General features: G+C 33.8%; 5 protein-coding genes across 5 annotated transcripts; 4 read left to right on the forward strand and 1 right to left on the reverse strand.

Annotated features, from left to right (window-relative positions):
- Positions 1 to 486: 486 nt before the first annotated feature.
- Positions 487 to 693, forward strand: PHYBLDRAFT_95284 (C2H2-type zinc finger transcription factor; the record flags this gene model as incomplete). Its single annotated transcript, XM_018443891.1, has 1 exon — positions 487 to 693. A coding segment is annotated over one exon (207 nt), but the record flags the coding sequence as incomplete, so codon positions are not given.
- A 594-nt stretch (positions 694 to 1287) lies between these two features.
- Positions 1288 to 3858, reverse strand: PHYBLDRAFT_141750 (hypothetical protein; the record flags this gene model as incomplete). The annotated part of the gene is made up of 9 exons (XM_018430657.1): positions 1288 to 1731; positions 1893 to 1996; positions 2219 to 2355; positions 2467 to 2531; positions 2662 to 2767; positions 2897 to 3010; positions 3079 to 3219; positions 3377 to 3572; positions 3840 to 3858. The coding sequence occupies 9 exons, from the start codon at positions 3856 to 3858 to the stop codon at positions 1288 to 1290; spliced, it is 1326 nt and encodes a 441-aa protein (XP_018295926.1).
- A 1906-nt stretch (positions 3859 to 5764) lies between these two features.
- PHYBLDRAFT_185663 (cyclin) lies at positions 5765 to 6795 on the forward strand (the record flags this gene model as incomplete). The annotated part of the gene is made up of 2 exons (XM_018439118.1): positions 5765 to 5900; positions 5980 to 6795. The coding sequence occupies 2 exons, from the start codon at positions 5765 to 5767 to the stop codon at positions 6393 to 6395; spliced, it is 552 nt and encodes a 183-aa protein (XP_018295927.1). The 3' UTR covers positions 6396 to 6795.
- A 1138-nt stretch (positions 6796 to 7933) lies between these two features.
- PHYBLDRAFT_122621 (hypothetical protein) lies at positions 7934 to 9722 on the forward strand. Its single transcript, XM_018428876.1, has 8 exons — positions 7934 to 8069; positions 8187 to 8274; positions 8342 to 8413; positions 8521 to 8572; positions 8658 to 8718; positions 8779 to 8861; positions 9000 to 9364; positions 9476 to 9722. Exons 1-8 carry the CDS (start codon positions 7973 to 7975, stop codon positions 9627 to 9629), a joined length of 972 nt encoding a protein of 323 aa, XP_018295928.1. The 5' UTR covers positions 7934 to 7972; the 3' UTR covers positions 9630 to 9722.
- A 7705-nt stretch (positions 9723 to 17427) lies between these two features.
- PHYBLDRAFT_122623 (hypothetical protein) lies at positions 17428 to 18178 on the forward strand. Its single transcript, XM_018428877.1, has 3 exons — positions 17428 to 17479; positions 17584 to 17670; positions 17785 to 18178. Exons 1-3 carry the CDS (start codon positions 17459 to 17461, stop codon positions 17926 to 17928), a joined length of 252 nt encoding a protein of 83 aa, XP_018295929.1. The 5' UTR covers positions 17428 to 17458; the 3' UTR covers positions 17929 to 18178.
- The last annotated feature ends 3 nt before the right edge of the window (positions 18179 to 18181 follow it).

The raw sequence follows: 18181 nt of genomic DNA on the forward strand, positions 1-18181 counted from the left end.
GTCACTCGATCACCTCCACTGCAGAGAGCACCCCCGGCCACCCGCGTTCACCGACGCGCCACTTCTGCTGCAGCCTACTTTGATACCACACCAATGGGTCCCCAAACAATGCACCTCCACCACCACCGCCATCAATCCGCTGACTGGCAGTTGATCGACGACATGGCCTGCATGCATATAATCCCTTCCCCCGTATCTCCTTTTACTTTCCATCAGCAACAACAACAACAAATTCATCATCATCATCAACAACAACAACAGCAACAACAGCAACAACAGCAACAGCAACAGCAGCAACAAATTCAACAACAACAAATTCATCAACATCATCAACAACAACAAATGCGTCATCATTATCAAGAAAATACACGTCTGTCCGAATCCATTCACAGCCATAACCATCACCACATATCGACCCACAAAAGATCTCACACCACTTCTGGTTACCCACTCCCACAAAACTACATTTTCCCCCCGCGTCAAAGCTTACCACAGCGCAAAACCCAGAAGCCGTTGGAGGGACCCCACCATAGATACCATTGCAGCCTCTGCCCAAAGACCTTCTCAAGACCATCTTCACTACGAATCCACGGCTATTCTCACACCGGAGAAAAACCCCATGGATGCCCCTATCCTGGGTGTGGGCGCTGGTTTAGTGTCCAGAGCAACATGCGTCGCCACTTGAGAGTCCATCACTGCTCACCCCATGAACTTAACCAAGAAGGCGGAGCAGCAGCAACAGGAGGATGTTCGTCAGAAGAAGAAGACGAAGAAGAGTGGATGGGTGGAATTGGCGGTCACCCTCACGTTTGAACATACAATACAAAGCATCTTTTACTTTATATATATATATATATATATATATATACAAGCAACATAACATAACATAACATAACATTATACAAACACTAATATATATATATATTATATATTTAGTAACGCATTCGAACCAAAACAAACCAAATATTTATATATATTATTACTATTATTATTATTATAAAAAAATCAAGTCTTCATACTCTTTAGATAGCACAGCCTCTTTTATTTTATATATATATTTTATATTTCCTTTTTGCTTTGGAGACTATGCAGTGTCAAATAAATTTTCCCCCTCTTTTTTTTTATTTTTATATAAAAAACATATTATTACTAATATTATCCCCTATCCTTATTATCACTTATACACAAATATAAATATATCATTTTTCTTCCCTCTTTATTTATTTATTTTTTATAAACAAATTTATACATACAATATATATATATATATTATATATATATTATGGTTCAAGGGGACTTTTCTTTCTTGTAAAGCTTACGTGGTCTGGGACCTTCATCTAATGTACTTTGACTATCGGATCTCTTGAGTTCTTCGTCTGTATAGACACTATCTGAGTCGCTTTCGGATTGGGCATCGCCATCGAATGGCAACGTAGGCAAATAAAACACCTCGTCTTCACCCCCTCGATCCTCGTCAATGTCCAGAAACGCCTGGATGGTTTCGTCTGTTGTCACGTCAACCGTTATATCCTCGTCATCCTGCTTACGCTTCGTCGCCTCTTCTTCGGGCACCACGTCAAACTCGTCCTCCTTTTCCTCATATTCCATGTTCTCCTCCAATTCGGTGAAGTCTGGAGCAAATGCACTCCAATTCTCTTCATGCTTGGCTGTCCAGATGTAAATATTACCGTAACTACTCACAGATCCAATAATAGGTCTAACCGGATGCCACTATCATGTCATTATTATTATTATTTTAAAAATAAATATTAATTGAATTCAATTGAATTCAATTGAATAAATCATCCCTTGATTTTTTTTCCATCCCTTATTCACTACAAAAAAATAAAGACTATATATATATAGTTGTGTGTATGCATCAAGTAACTTACAGCAAGGTCATCAAGGGGCTCTTTAGGTCCCTCTAGAATCTTGACAAGATTTCCCATGTTTTTGTCCCAAATGTAAATATTGTGTTCTGCCTTGTGTCCAGAACCTACAAGAAAAAAAAAAGACAAGCCATGATGGTATGAGATCAGACATGTATATAGATATATAGATATATATAAAAAGAGAGGGAGTTAAGGGGGTGTGAAGACAAATATTAAAAAATTAAAATTAAAATTAAAATTAAAATTAAAATTAATAATAGTGGGAGTGAAAAGTAAGGATGAAATTTATTTGTGATTTTATAACTTGCCTCCAATTACAAATTCACCATCTGCACTAAATGAAGCTTGGTTCCATTGGATGCGATTGACAAGATCTTGGAACTTGTTCTGTAGCACCGGGATACCTTTTTCATCCAGCCTAAAGAATCGAATGACACGGTCATTTGCAATAACCAGCATATCTCTATAATATACAGTCAAATACGCACAAAGTAAGTAATATAGCATTAGTGCTAGCATTAGTGCTAGCATTGGTAGCAATAACAAACATAGAAAGAAAGAAAAAAATCCTAACCTTCCGTTCCTACTCCATTGAATTCCCTTGATTGTAGTACTGGTAACACGCATGGAATAGGTTATCTTTTTTTTTTTTTAAAAAAAAAAAAAAGAAAAACAACATATTAATATAGGTATTTTTAATCAATTCTTTATTAAATGAAATTAAATGATCTTTGTTTTGGTTGTTGTTGTTGTTTATGGATTAACAAACCTTGCGTGTATTGGCATCAATGATATTTAAATAACCTTTGGATGTACCAGCATAAATACTTGTACCAGCCTTGTTCCACACACTTGAAGTAACAAATGAAGACGATCTAAAATAACAGTAATATAATAAATACGCATAAACAGACAAATAAATAAGAAGAAGAAGAAGAAGAAGAAGTATATATATATATATACTTTGAATGATTGGATTCTTATACTTCGCTGTCTATACTTACTTGTGATCTTCTTTTCCCTCTGTTTCTGTTGCAAGCGTCCATTGTTCTACCTTACCACTAGACAAATCCACAATAACAGGGCTTTCTTGATATAACGAAACCACAAATCGAAAGCTAATATTCATATTAGAATTCATATAATTGAAACAAATGTTATTTTTTTTTAATAAGAAAAGAATTACTTGTTTCGTGGGTGCATTTGTGCCATCATTACAGGTGTGCTGAATCTTAGCTTTGTGTGTTTTGTGGCTGATACTAGATCCCAAAGAATACATGTCCAATCCTTTGATGCAGACAATAGGAATCTACCATTACGAGACCAACTGTTGTATATAAATGATCCCCCCCAAAAAAAAAGACAAAATAATAATAATAATAGCAATAGCAATTAATTGAATAATTGAATAATTGAATACTTAAAGGCAGAATGTCATTATACATATATAAAAGATTGAATGAATAAATGAATGATTTAATGACCTTATGCTTGCAACAGGTTTGACATGACCAATAAGGTTACGTGAGACACCTTTTGTGTCAAAATCCCACACAACACATCTGCCATCAAGACATCCTCCTGCAAGAAGTGTACCCCTTCGATTGAACTTGCAACTGAGAACATAACCATCTTCAAGTGTTTCTTCAATAACTTGAGGGTATTCCTGTTCCCAAGGATCTACAATGTTGATGAGACCACATTGTAAAATAAAAAAATATATAAAAAAGTTTCGTTTATTTTATATAATTACATATATATATATATATGTATGTATGTATATAATTACATATATATATTCATTTGTATTTTTATTTTTATTATGTTTACTAGTAGTATTACTATAGATGCTATTAATGATATTGGTGCTATTGGTGCTATTGTTCTATTATCTTTTATATAATTCTAATTGTATGGTTATCTAATTGATATTGATATTAATATTACCAAGTAATTCAAGATTCATTATGAGAAATATATGTATATATTATGTATGTATGTATGTATGTATGTATGTATGATAACTAAAAGAGAGGATATTACACGTACATACATATAAAATAATAAATATATGTATTATATAATCTATATAGTGTATATATTGAGTTTAATGTGTGCACGTAAGGTATAAAATGTGTGTGTATGTGGTATGTTCAAGCCCAAGTTTATGTTTATTTTTTTTTCGGGATAAACAAGTCACACAATATTCAGTCCCGCCAACTTATTGTAAATCTTTTTTCTTATTTTGAATTGATTTGAATTGATTCTCCAGATGATCTCTCATCGCCACAAATCTTCACACGCTTCCCATGCTTTCTATCTACTTGTTTAATAGGCTTTCATATTTATTACTCCGCCACCCTTTTTTTCTCTCTCTTTTTTTCTTTTATATGTGTCTCATCGGTTGGGGAGACTATCCGGTTGGCTGGAACAAGTGATTTCCATGGTGATTTGTAAACATCTCCGCATATTGTTATTTATTTATTTTTGCAAATAAATAAAAAAAAAAAATATGTATAAAAAAAAGATGAGCAATAAAAGAACAAGATGTTGTTTTTAAATGTAAATATTAAAAATAGAGATGGTTGATTGCACAATTACACTACACACACAGAAGAAAGAGAAATTGCGTATACAAGGTTCCTAAAAAAAAATGATTGGCTAATTTAATATCCGACTTGAAAGGTGGTAAAGAAATACACACCAAAAAAAAAAGAGACCCCTTGAAAAATAAATAAAACACCAGTGTTGATAACAAGGAGAAATGATATAATGATTTTTTCTTTTTAAAGAAAAAGCTTAATATGCTAATTTGTTACTATGATGATAACCATGGTAACGATGGCTAATTTATGCAGTACTTTATATTTAAAAACAACAACAACAACAACAACAACAATATATATATATTTATATATATATACTTAAATATACATACATACATGTATTATTATTTAATAAATGAGAATATGGAGGACTTTATTAATCCAACCAAAACAAAATAACAAGAGTGTGCTTGTCTCTATCTCTCTCTCTGTGTGTGTGTACGCGTATTCTACTTTTCCTTATTTTATTTTGTTCTTTCTATTGTGTTGTTATCGATTGGACATTTTATGTGTGACTCATGAATATATTTATATATATGTATATTTGTATATTTGTATATTTGTATACATATATGTCACAGTATAAAAGTATAGCAAAACAAAAACAAAAAAACAAAAAATAAATACATAAAGAAGTATAGTAAAGAAGCCTTAATAAATAAATATATTAAATGTTGCTATATAAATGAGCATATAGAATCTATGAATGTTATATGTTTAAAGAGAGATAAAAGAAATAAAATGAGGTGAGGTGGGGGGAGAGGGTTTCAAATTGTTTCAAAAATTATACTAGTATTTTTATTTTAATCCATCTCATCTTCTAATTTATTTTTATTTTTTTTAATTTTTTTTTAATTTTTTTTTTAATTTTTGCCTATCAGCCAAAATAATCATGCCTTTATAAAGAAATCATTTCATATTTCTCACTTCTTCTTCTTCTTCTTCTTCTTTTTTTTCTTCTTCTTTTTCTTATTCTACTTCTTCATTTTATCTATCTATTTATCTATTTATTTATTTATTTTATATATATTTTATTCATTTTTTTTTGTATATATATTTATATTTATAATTATTTATAATTATAATTATAATTATAATTATAATTATAATTTTATTTTATTTTTAATTTTTTTTTAACCTTTTTTTCATTTTCATTTTCATTTTCATTTTCTCTCTCCCCCTCATTTGTATTATATATATATTTCAATTCACTTCAATTCAAATCACTTCAATTTTCAATTCAACTCAACTCAATCCTATCAAATCATGACCGATTCCATAAGCCACTCTTACCCAACCTTGGCTGCCAATCCGCATCTATTATCTCTCTTACTATCAATCGAACCCACTCAAGCAAAAAGCGTCGCAGCAAAACAAAAAATCTATGTTGACTCTTTAGTTGGTATGAAATTCTCTTTACTATCATTTACACAAGAAAAACAATAATATATACTTATATATAATTCCAAAAAAAAAAAAAGATATTACTGTGCAGGCAATTCACACCATTTGGCCTCAGCCAATTGTATCCCATAAACCTGTCGCCAGCCTTACCACCTTTCTACGCCATATTCTCAAATACTCTCGAACAACCCACTCGACCCTCCAACTCGCCATCTTTTATCTTTTCAGAGCCCGCACAAAGATTCAAAAGAACAAACAAGACGGCGTTGCTTCTTGTGGCAGACGAATGTTTCTCGCCGCCCTTATCTGCGCCCACAAATATCTCCAGGACAAAACCTACAAAAATGTGGCCTGGAGCAAGGTCAGTGGACTCAAGGTCGCACACGTAAATGTGGCCGAAAAAACAATGCTCCAATTACTCGACTGGCAGTTGCACGTCAAGAAGGAAACCTACGACCAGTGGCTCTCGATGCTTCAGACCCATCTTGTGTAAATCTTTTTCTTTTTTTTTTATATCCAAAAAGAAAAAGAATATTATTTTACACACCCTTGTGTGTTTTTTTTTTTGATTTTTTTATATATATACTTCTTTATATCATATATATATAGATATGTTTATGTAAAAAAAAAATGAAAAAAGAAACACACGGCCACAAAATAAATACAAAATAGTAATTTTTTTAGTCGTTTATTCATCTCTCTTCTCTTCTCTTCTGTTTTCCTATATTATATATTTTATGTACAATATTATCTCTTATAACAATAACCTTACCCCACAAAACACACCAACTCACCCTCCCCTCTCTTGATCTCTCTTTTGATTTCCTTCAATTATATATATATTTATATACATATATCTTTATATTAATATTTTCAAATTATTCATGTATAATAAAAAATAAAAATAAAAATAAAATAACCATGGCAACAGCAATGGCAATGGCAATAATAGTAATAGTAATATAAAATATTATATATAAAATAAGATCTGACACGAAATTGAATAAAATCAAATAGAATATAATAGATCGGTAAATTGACTGATTGATTGACTGATTGATTGATGCAATTTTGATCATCTTTAAAAAAGATTAATAGATCTTTTTTAGATTCTTTTTTAGCAAGATGTGTGAATTATTCCCATGTAACACAAAATCTCTTTTTCTTGTATTATAATTAATACTTTTATATATATATATATTCGGTGTAGTAATAAAAGAGATATCTAGTCATCTAAAGTTATACATACACGTATCTTTACGGTAGATAACAAAAGTGCAAGACAATAAATGGAATTTTTTTTATACCTAAAACGAAATAAAAATAAAAGGGTTTCCCCTCTTCTTTTATATATATATAGGTAACATTTTTTTTTAAATAAAATAAAATAAATAATCTACAGGGTTCTTTCAAAAACAGAAGGAATCCATTAGACAGTTACTTCCCTGTTCCTTTTTATTTGTTGCTCTTTATATAAATTATTATAATTCATACTTTTATATATTTAACCATTTCAACCATTTCAATAGTTTACACTTGCATTCATTTTTATATATATATTTTAAACAACAATTTAATAAAGAAGTATTTTTACAAGATACCCATTATCTGTATTGCCTTTTATCTCTTCTTCTTCTTTTTACGTGTCTTTGTGTGCCTTTGAGTGTGCCTGGGTGCGTGTGGGTACGTGCGTGTGTATTTTAAAATATCAAGGATCACTATCATTTATCTACAAATGGGATTATGTTTTATAATACAATACAATATATACCCACACGCAAATACACATTCGATTCAATTCAATTCAATTCAATTCAGCTATCAAAAAATTCTTTAGTGTGTGCGTGTGTTTCGTTTTTTCCATATTTAGACTCTACCTACCCTATTATTATCATTATCATTATATATATATATATATCTACCATGCTTGTTAGACAAGTTGGTCGTTGGTCTCACTTTTACAGCTACCACTTTAACCTCATTCCAAAGTATCCTGTCAAATCTATACTAAAAAATTATACAACAATCGCCAATGACGAACTTCCATACACCAAAATACATACACCTGTCATGCTTTCCGAAGTCTTGACTCATCTTGCACCAGAGCCAGGAAAGATCTACTGCGATCTTACATTTGGTGATGGTGGATACACAAAAGCAATCCTAGGTACATTCAAACATTCAAACATTCAAACATTCATTCATTTGTATAATCAATTAATCTTTATTATTATTATTATTTATTTATTTATTTATTTATAAATAATAAAATAAACTTCATTAGATTCATGTGATTGCAAGGTTGTTGCTGTTGACCAAGATCCCACTGCTTATGAAAAAGCACTTCAATTGGCTGCTACACCTGATTACAAGTAAAGCTATATACATAATTTTATTGTTTTAAAATTAATAATTCTTTTTTTTCTTTGATGTTATTAGGGGTAGATTATTCCCGCTTCTTAGTAAATTTGGTCAAATTGATTCTGCAGTAAAGAAGAACTTTGACTGGAGGTAAATCTTATTTAATTAAACATATAGGCAAACATATATTACTTTTTTTTTTTAAAAAAAAAGAAAGGTTACATTGTAATTAACATATCTATATATATACTGAATAGTTTTCCTTGCTTTGATGGAATGGTTATGGATATTGGTGTATCCAGTGGTCAAGTAAACATACATGATATATATATATATATATATTTATTAAATAATCATACTCATAACTACACACATACACAAACAAACAAAATAGATTGAGACCGCTTCGCGAGGATTTTCTTACAAACTCGATGGACCTCTTGATATGCGAATGTGTTCTCGTGGAAAAGACGCTCCTTCATCATCATCCGAAGAGTTTACATTTGAAGACGAAGCTCGTCTGATGCGCAAATCAATTTCAGCTTATGAACTAGTCAATTTTTATTCAAGAGAGCAGATTGCTGACATTATATACAAGGTAAAAACAAACAAACTAAACAATCAATATAATAATAATAATAATATCTTTAGTTGTCTATTTTACAAATCTTTATACCAGTAGTAATTTAATACTTAGTACTAATCACAATATATATACATACATATATGTAAATAGTATGGCGGTGATCGCCTATCAAGAAAAATCGCAGCCGCAATTGTGGATGCCCGCCAAAAGGCTCCAATTGAAACAACAGGCGAACTGGCAGCAATTGTACAAAAGACATGCCCACAGCCGCGTTGGCAGCGTGGAGACGACGACATGTTAAGAAACTCAGCCGCGCGCACTTTTCAGGCACTAAGAATTTACATCAACGACGAGCTGGCCGAACTAGAGAGTGCTCTGCGGTCGAGCGAGTATCTCTTGCGGCCTCAGGGTCGCCTAGTTGTCGTCAGTTTCCACTCACTCGAAGACAGGATCGCAAAGAACTTTCTTTACCACTGTGCTGGCAAAAGATCGACTCAGGAAGCCGAGACAAACCAGTTTAGTCTCAAACGGGCTGCTAACCGTGAGTTCAGAAAGGCGACACGCAACAACTACGATGCCGACGTACTATTGAAGCAGCCAAGTGGCCAGGTATTGCACAAACACAGTGTCGTCCCATCATTTGAATTGAAATCCAAGAGTGTGGTTCAAGCTTCAAAGGAAGAAACAGCAGTCAATTCTCGCAGTCGTTCAGCCAAACTCAGAGTTGGGCAGCGCACGATGGCTGAGCCATTGTCACCTTTTGGACCACTAGATCTTTAAAATAAAATAAAATAAAATAAAGCAATTATAATACTAATATGTATATATATATTTTATATTTTAAAAAGGAGCCTCAACCAATAAAAATTAAATAAAAAAAAAACCTGTCCCAAAAATACAAATATTTACATTCCGACGATAAAAAATTTCTTGCTGTTCAAATAAGTTTAAAAAGCCAAGCTGAAAGTTCTTTTTTGTTTTTGATGAATTGATTTGTTTTTCTTACCAATCTTTGTATATATAACAACAACCAAATCCTTATCCCATACGCCCCAACCGGCCATCTGTCCAAACCGTAAGTTTTCAAGTCCATTACTATTACCTTGTATATATGCATATACATATATGCAGTCAAATGCTGTTATTATTTCTTTATTTTGTTTTGAGTGAGAATAAAGAGTTGTATCAAATGATGATTTTCTTAAGAAAATGGGAATCTCTCTGAAAAATCGCTGAAGAGAACTCAATAATTTTTTCGTTACTGAATGATACAACTTTAAATCTCGTGATTATAAAAAAAAACAAAACGAAACTACTGAAATAATAACAATATTTATGCGATATTGTATGTGTATATACATATGACATTTATCAAATTACAAGAATCTAAACATTTTTGCTTTATTATTTCATACAGATTACTACGCTTACTACTTGTAGCAAGATTGTTTTGGTTGGCTTAAAGTTGTGAAATATCAACAAATGGCTTGGTCAACATTGTGTATTTTTTTTAAATGGTAAGTTTCTATAAATCGAAATTGTAATTTTATCTTTATTTGATATAAAAAAAGTACCAATGGCCAATGATGACAATCGTTTCATGCACCACGCATAAGTTTCTTGATGATTATGAACCATATTTTTCTGAGCCATTGATATATTTTTTTTATATCAAATAATTTTTTTTAAAGAAAATTCCATAATATTTATACTTATTCAATTCTCTTTTTAAAAATTTCAGATTCTTTCTCGTGAATGATGATAAACAAAAAAAAAGCCACAAGGATTTCGGTTCTAGTAGTATTAATAATACGTAGCTCAACATATTTATAATATAGATTGTATATAGCCTGTGATTAAACATTTTGAATATGAAAATAAAAAATAAATAAAAAAACCATATACATATACTTTTTATAAAAGAAACCTTTTCAAGTAATTGATTATAAATGAATGATACACTCTAAGGAAATTGATATTCTGATATTAGAGAATACATTTTACGTTTGAATTACCAAACAAAAAGAAGTAGTAACAAACGTATATGAAAGCATTCTTGCTTCCTCTAATGTTAATGTAAAAAATTATATGAAAATGAATACATTTGGACTCCCTTTCTTCAATGCAGGAATATTTTTATTCACTTATACTCCATTCATTTTTACTTTTTAAAATGCTGATTTGCATACAGTGGAATATCCATACATATATTTAATAAAAAATTCACGAGCTTTTAATAAAATACAAAATGATATACATGTACAATTATATTCATTTTATCAACCTTTAATCACATTATTAATATTGACCACGTTGTTGTATATATATATATTTATTGTTTATTGTTGATTGTTGATTGCTGATTGTGTGACTGGCAAAGTGACGCAACGTATGTACATGACAAACAATTTTTTTTTCTTTCGTTTTTTACCTACAACATCCTGTTTCTCACCAGCCAAAAAACAAAAAAAAAAAACAAAAACACCCCTACAAGAAATCTAAACCTCTAGGATAACGGCAAAGAAGAAGCATAAGAAGAAATAATCACAGCTGACAATCTTCAATTCAGTCAAAAACCACCAACCACAAACCTCCAACAAACGAAAAAGAAAAAGAAAAGGAAACCAAATTTACAAACAAAAAAAAACAAGATTATACGCACGTAAATACACAAATATAATATGGACAGTGAATGGGACAAGACAACCTTTGATAAGGACATCAAGTCTCTCTTGGAAACAAAACTTCCTGTGTCAGCTTCTAGAATCACTGGACTTCAAGCAGCTGCTCTTGCTCATCCTCAGGTATTTTTCTTTACATTTATATTTTTACTTCTATGCCGTCTTGTCTCGAAAAAATCCATCTTTATTAACATTTTGTCTTCTCCTTTTTTATCTTTATATATATATTTATTTTAGCATTCAAACTACATCATTCAATGCATCATTCGATTTATCGAATCAGCTCCTCCAGATTATCGTCTTGCAGGTCTATATGTTATTGACGCAATCTCTCGAGCTGTCCATCGCCAGGCAAGAAAGAAAGTAGAAGCAAATGAATCAGCTTCTGTTGATCTGGACAATTATCTCAAACGATTTGCAACCGCAATGAAGAACGGCGCTCTTTCTGGCTGCTTTACTCAATGTAATGTAAAGGATAAGGTATGATATTATTTTTCTTTTTTATCTTTTTCTTTCTTTATTTTCTTTATAAATATATATATACTTTTTCTTCTTCGATTTCTTCTTCTACATATATTTGCCTACATGTACATACATATGTGTTTGCATCTATGTGGTCATATATATATATTTGCCATTACCAAATGTCATATGTTGCTGCTGCTGCTGTCGTCATCATCATCTACAAAATTACTGGTTCATGGAGTGTATTTTGGTAAGGTGCTATTGCTACAACCAGTATCTGTAAAGACCGCTTACACGTATACACGAGTATTCAAATACACACACACAATTAAACGGGCGGACGGACGGACGGACGGACGAAACAACGCAACCGTGCAGATATACTCACAAACAAGAAACCGAGACAGCAGTTTTAAAATCTATTAAAAAGCGAGATTAAAAGTATATCAGCTACAACAACATCTGTCATCTAGACGAAACATCGATTACTTTCATCATCATCAAAAACAGCAAAAGTATTATTGTTTCAGCAGCAGCAGCAGCAGCAGCAGCAACACTTAAAGAAACACACATACAAGTACCCCTTCCGAACAACATTTCATCCAGAAAACAAAAAAAAAGAAGGAAAGAACAAAAAAAAAGGAGGCAACTCCAGTCAGACAGGAAAACAGTAGCGATGTTGAAACAGAATTGGAACAAGAAGAAGCATGGGAACAAAAACTTGTTATTCTTTCAGCAAAGAAAAAATATATACAAATACAAAGAAAAAGGTGGAAAGGCCATGCGATGAATGTGTAACCAAGATTGTCCTTCTAAAGAGGTGCTTTGAAATCCACTTGTCTACCTACCTACCTACCTACCTACCTACACTCACCTGCATATATATATACATACGTACATACGTACATACATACATATACATGCGCGTATACACTTTTCTCTCTATTTATTTCTTTATTGAGGAGTGTGTATGTGTATGTATGTATAGATGTACACGTGTGTGTATTTTTTTGCCGTGTACTGTGCTTGGTGTGTATTGCACGGGAGCATGTGTCCTTTCCTCCAGCGTTTAAACCCACCATTTGTTTACGGCTTGTCATATCTTATATTTCTTGGGTCAAGAACTCCTTTTTATTATTATTACTACTATTACTATATCTATCTTTATCTCTATCTCGTCCTTTCGATTTACATTTTGGGCTCGTCTTGGTTTCTTAATCTTTACATCAAAATAAAATAGGACAAAGTCAAAAAGACCCTCGATTTCTGGGAGCAGGGAAGCATTTATCCCCGAGACGTGGTGGAGTACATAAAGCATTCATTTATGCAAAGTTCATCAACAATCAGTGCTGGGCAGACAGACGGCGGCAATAAAGCTTATCCTGAAGAAACAAAAGGTTGCTCCCATTTATTCCTTGTTGAATTATTTTTTATTGTGATCAATCAATACCCTCACCACTTCCGCCACCCTCTCATCCTCCCATCCCCCTACCCTCTCACTATCTCACACAAAAAAAACGCAAAACACAAAACACAACAACTGAAAAAAAACTAAACCCAAAATCGTACATTTTTTTTCTGTATTGTTTTTTCTTCTCTAGTGCTTGCTACCCCGCCTCCTCTTATTGACACCGCGCTGCTTTTGGCCAGTCTGAATTCTCTCAGCCAAGGTAATCTCGGTAATCTCGGTCAGACAATTCCACAACCTCCTCTTCCGCAAATCAGCAATCCCATCAAGCCTGAATTCCATAATGTCAAAGAGAATGTGTCTTCATCTTCAACTGAATTACCTCCTGACCTGGCCAGACTTTTGGGTGGACTGGTTTCCGCCCCAATAAGCACCATAAATAATCCTGGACTGATTTCTACAAACACTGGCTCAAACAACAACGCCAATGTCAACGCCAACGTCAATAGAAATGCCAACACAAGTATCAACACAAGCACTCCACTCTCAATCTCAGGATTTCCCAATTTTGGTAGACCAGTGCCAGGACAAGGACAAGGTCTAAGTATAAGTCAAGGGCAGGGACAAGGTCAAAATCAAAGTCTAGGTGTAGGTCCAGGCCCAGGTTTTGGTCAAGGTTTTGGGCAAGGCATGGGTCAAGGCATGGGTCAAGGTTTCGAGCCCCCATTTAATTCTCAACAGACCCTCCCAAGTGATCCTCGGTTGCGTCCTTCTGTGGGTGGGTTTTCTGCTGCAAATTTCGATAGATCCAGTTCTGCAAATACTACTCCTCCACGCGATCCTCGTGATATACGGGATCCTCGGGATCCTCGGGATTCCCGGGATTCTCGCGGAGGACGTCAATTCTTTCCTCCTCCACCTCCTCCACCATCATCCTCCTCCTCCTCATCCCAGCAGGTTCCTTCATTCCCGGGATTCCAGCACGCGGAGATGCCTCGTCCTCCAATGAACCTCGAACAAGCATTGGCTTATCATCAACAGCAGAGGCGCCAGTCTCCTATGTCAGGACAAAGGCTTGGAGCACCCTACAACAACAACAACAACAACAATCAGCAACATCAACAGCAAAATCAGCAACAGCAACAGCAAAATCAGCAACTGCAACACCAGCACCAACAGTATCAGCAGCAACAGCAACAGCAGCAGCAGCAACAGCAACAGCAGCAACAGCAGCAGCAGCAACAACAACGTCAGCAGCCTGGATACCAACCTTTACAAAACAACTCACCCCGGTCGTCTTTCATGGATCGTCAAGAACCTAATGGGTTCCAAAGATCAGCTGGGAACAATGGTCGCCCGGCCATGATGACTGGCGCAGGTCAATCCAACCGACCTCAATTTTCTGATCGTTCTAGAGATAGATTTGATGGACCTAAGCAATCAGGTGGAAACATAAACGGAAATGTAAATGGTAGCGGAAATTCAGGTACAGGTACAAATACAGGTGCAGGTTCAGGTTCAGGTGCAAATGAAAATGGAGGTGGATGGTCTCCAACCCCAACCAAATTACCACTGCAAGGACCAATTAGTGATCCAAGTCTTCCCTCTGGATGTATTCGAGGTAATATAATGCTCACAGTTGTGATAATACTTACAATAAGAATAGCAATGATAACAGCAATAATGATAATGATAATGATAATGATAATTATTATATTAATAATAACAATAATAATGATAATAATATTAATAATATTAATAATATTAATAATATTAATAATAATAATAATAATAATAATAATAATAATAATAATAATAATGATCTTAATTATAATAATATTATTAAAAAACAATAATAATCGCTGTTGTTACTGTTTGACATTTACAAATGCTTTTGAAATGTACAAACCAACAAAAATATTGACTTTTATTCATTCATTCATTTTTAATTTTCTTTTTGATGATTTCAATTATTATATATATATATATATATATACATGTCTATATCTTTATGCTTATAGTTTTGACTCGTACCCTATTCGTTGGACCTCTACCGGATAAGTATGAAAAGGGAGATGTTGCACGCGTATTCTCGACCTATGGTGAATTGGCCAGCATTATTGTAAGTATACATGTAATGATAATAACTATAGAAATAAAATTACGAGAATATAATGACTTGTAGGTGCATGTATATGCATGTCAATTTTATTCACTTTAAATACTTATACATTTTTCTTTAATTTAGCTGTCTCACAAGCCAAAGGGCCGTTGTAATGGCTTCATTAAATTTGTCCAAAGAACAGCAGTAGAAAAGGCAAAGCAAGGATCAAATGGGCTAGTAATTAACGGGGAGCCTGTCAAGGTAAAGTGTCTTTGTAGAAAAGAAAAGAAATTATAGATAGATAGACAAATAGATATACATCTATACAGATGAATAGTATTACAAGAAAAGAGGGAGGGGCATGTTTAGATAAGTAGTAGATATAATAAGAAAACAGTAATTATATCTGTGCCAGTATTTATTTATTCATTTATTTACGTTGCTTTATCTCATAATTATAATAATAAAGGTCAATTGGGCATATGGATTTGGACCCAAGAAAATGTTCAATTATGATGAAGGTGAATCGATTATCCCTCTTGATCAACTCTCAGAAGACGAAAAAGCCAGCCTAGTGACTGCACCCGTCGGTGGTTTCCAGAGTAGACCTGTTCGGGATCAAATGACGATCGAAGAACCAGAAGTAGAGTACAGACCAGAGTGGAAAAAACACGCTGAAGAAGGAGGTGGATTTGGTACTGGAGAAAGAAACGAAAGAAGCGAAAGAAGCGACAGAAGCGACAGAAGAGACAGAAGCGACAGAGACAGAGACAGAGGCGACAGAGACAGAAGCGACAGAGACAGAGATAGAGGTGACAGAGGTGACAGAAGAGACAGAAGGGACAGAGGTGATAGAGGTGACAGAGGCGACAGAGGAGACAGAGACAGAGGCGACAGAGGTGACAGAAATGACAGAAATGACAGAAATGACAGAAATGACAGAAACGACAGAAACGACAGAACCGAACGAGGAGAAAGAGGAGGACCTCAGGGTAGTGAGAATACAAACAATGTTCCCAATACCAATACCAATGCAATTCTCAATGCAATTCTCAATCTCAATCCAAACCTCAATCTCAATCTCATCCCAAATCTCATTCCCAACCTCAATCTCAATCCAAACCCTAATTCTAACCCTAATCCCACTCCTAATCCCAACCCAAGCAATGGGACTAGCAGCCGGCGCGCCTCGAGACAGAGTCGTTGGGACACAGCTGGTTCTGACAATAAACCCAAGCAAGCGCAAATACAAGGACGTCAAGCCGAAGACTTTGATCGGTCCAAAAAGAGACGTATTGATGAATATAGCCCAGCCCAAATGGGAAATTCATGGATGCAACGCGGTGGCCAGGCACCACCACTCCTCCGCCCACCACCACAGTTTTCCCATGTTCCAGCCGCAACATCAGCAGCTGCAGCAGTAGCAGCCGCAGCCGCAGCATCAGCAGGAGGAAACGGAGGAAACGGAGGAGGGGGACAGCGTCCTTACATGCCTTACCAAGGAAATTCTATGCAGCAATAGACTTAGACATATCTATTCTATGCGAATTGTCCCTTTTCCCTCCCTCTCTCAAGCCTGTACAACCTTATTTTTTTCTACTTGAATTATTTTTCTTTCTTTTCTTTTTTTTTATTATTATCTATACTTTACTTTTCTGCTTTTTTATTTTTTTTTATTGCTTTACCTCTCCCACCATCATCATTCATTGTCTTGCATATTATCGCCAATAAACAAAAAACGAAGAATAATCCATTCTATCTGTCTGCGTTTCTGTTTACCTATTAGAAGGTGTGTCTGTGCGCATTCCCTCTCTTGAGAGGTTCTCAAATGAGACAACAGTCACAGTGAGAAACAAAAAACAGATAATAATGCTGCAAAGTAACCTAGCCATCTTTGACATTCTTTAAGAAGAAAAAGAAAATAAAGTAGTAGCCCACAAAAGACTTGATCATGGCATCCTTTTATGATGAGGTGTGTATTTTTATTGCTAATAAAATAAAAAATAAAGCAATTTTCTTCACCGAATACTTGGATTGACTTGAATATATATATATATAAATACTTTTTGGATTTAGATTGAGATTGAGGACATGGAGTTTGATGAGGATGAGCAAGTGTATACTTATCCTTGTCCTTGTGGAGACAAGTTTACAATTTATATGGTGTGTACAAAATTTCTTATTGTTGAATCATGTACATTTCTTTGTACATTAAGGAATTTATAGTTTCATGTATTAAACTAAAAAAAAACAACAACAACAACAACAAAATTGTAGGATGAATTGAGAGATGGTGAAGATGTTGCTCGTTGTCCATCTTGTTCTTTGATCATCAGAGTCATTTACGATCCAGATGAGTTTGCGGACGAAGAAGATCAAGAGTCTACATTCCAAGTAGAGAGTACGATCACTGTTGCATAATCCTATATCAATCCACATTTTCAACACCCAAGAAATGTCATCCTCTTATTGTTTTGTTTATTATTTTTTCCCTTTAAATACAAAATACGCATATCTATACACAAAAACACACACAAACACACACGCATACACGCATACATGTACAATGACACATGACATTTACACAAAACATCTGTCTAGTAACCCCAAGCCAAACCAAAATAATATATATATATATATATATAAAATAAAATGTTTCATTTTATAAGCGAAA

The sequence above is a fragment of the Phycomyces blakesleeanus genome (assembly GCF_001638985.1).
Source record: "Phycomyces blakesleeanus NRRL 1555(-) unplaced genomic scaffold PHYBLscaffold_4, whole genome shotgun sequence".
NCBI classification, from domain to species: Eukaryota; Fungi; Mucoromycota; class Mucoromycetes; order Mucorales; family Phycomycetaceae; genus Phycomyces; species Phycomyces blakesleeanus.

What these genes read in the sequence shown, in the direction of transcription:
- PHYBLDRAFT_122621 (XM_018428876.1), top strand. Translation starts at nt 7,973, where the DNA reads ATGCTTTCCGAAGTCTTGACTCATCTTGCACCAGAGCCAGGAAAGATC. An exon ending in ATACACAAAAGCAATCCTAG is followed by an intron (nt 8,070 to 8,186) that starts GTACATTCAAAC and finishes AAACTTCATTAG; the next exon opens with ATTCATGTGATTGCAAGGTT. An exon ending in TTGGTGTATCCAGTGGTCAA is followed by an intron (nt 8,573 to 8,657) that starts GTAAACATACAT and finishes CAAACAAAATAG; the next exon opens with ATTGAGACCGCTTCGCGAGG.
- PHYBLDRAFT_122623 (XM_018428877.1), top strand. Translation starts at nt 17,459, where the DNA reads ATGGCATCCTTTTATGATGAG. An exon ending in TGGCATCCTTTTATGATGAG is followed by an intron (nt 17,480 to 17,583) that starts GTGTGTATTTTT and finishes TTTTGGATTTAG; the next exon opens with ATTGAGATTGAGGACATGGA. An exon ending in ACAAGTTTACAATTTATATG is followed by an intron (nt 17,671 to 17,784) that starts GTGTGTACAAAA and finishes ACAAAATTGTAG; the next exon opens with GATGAATTGAGAGATGGTGA.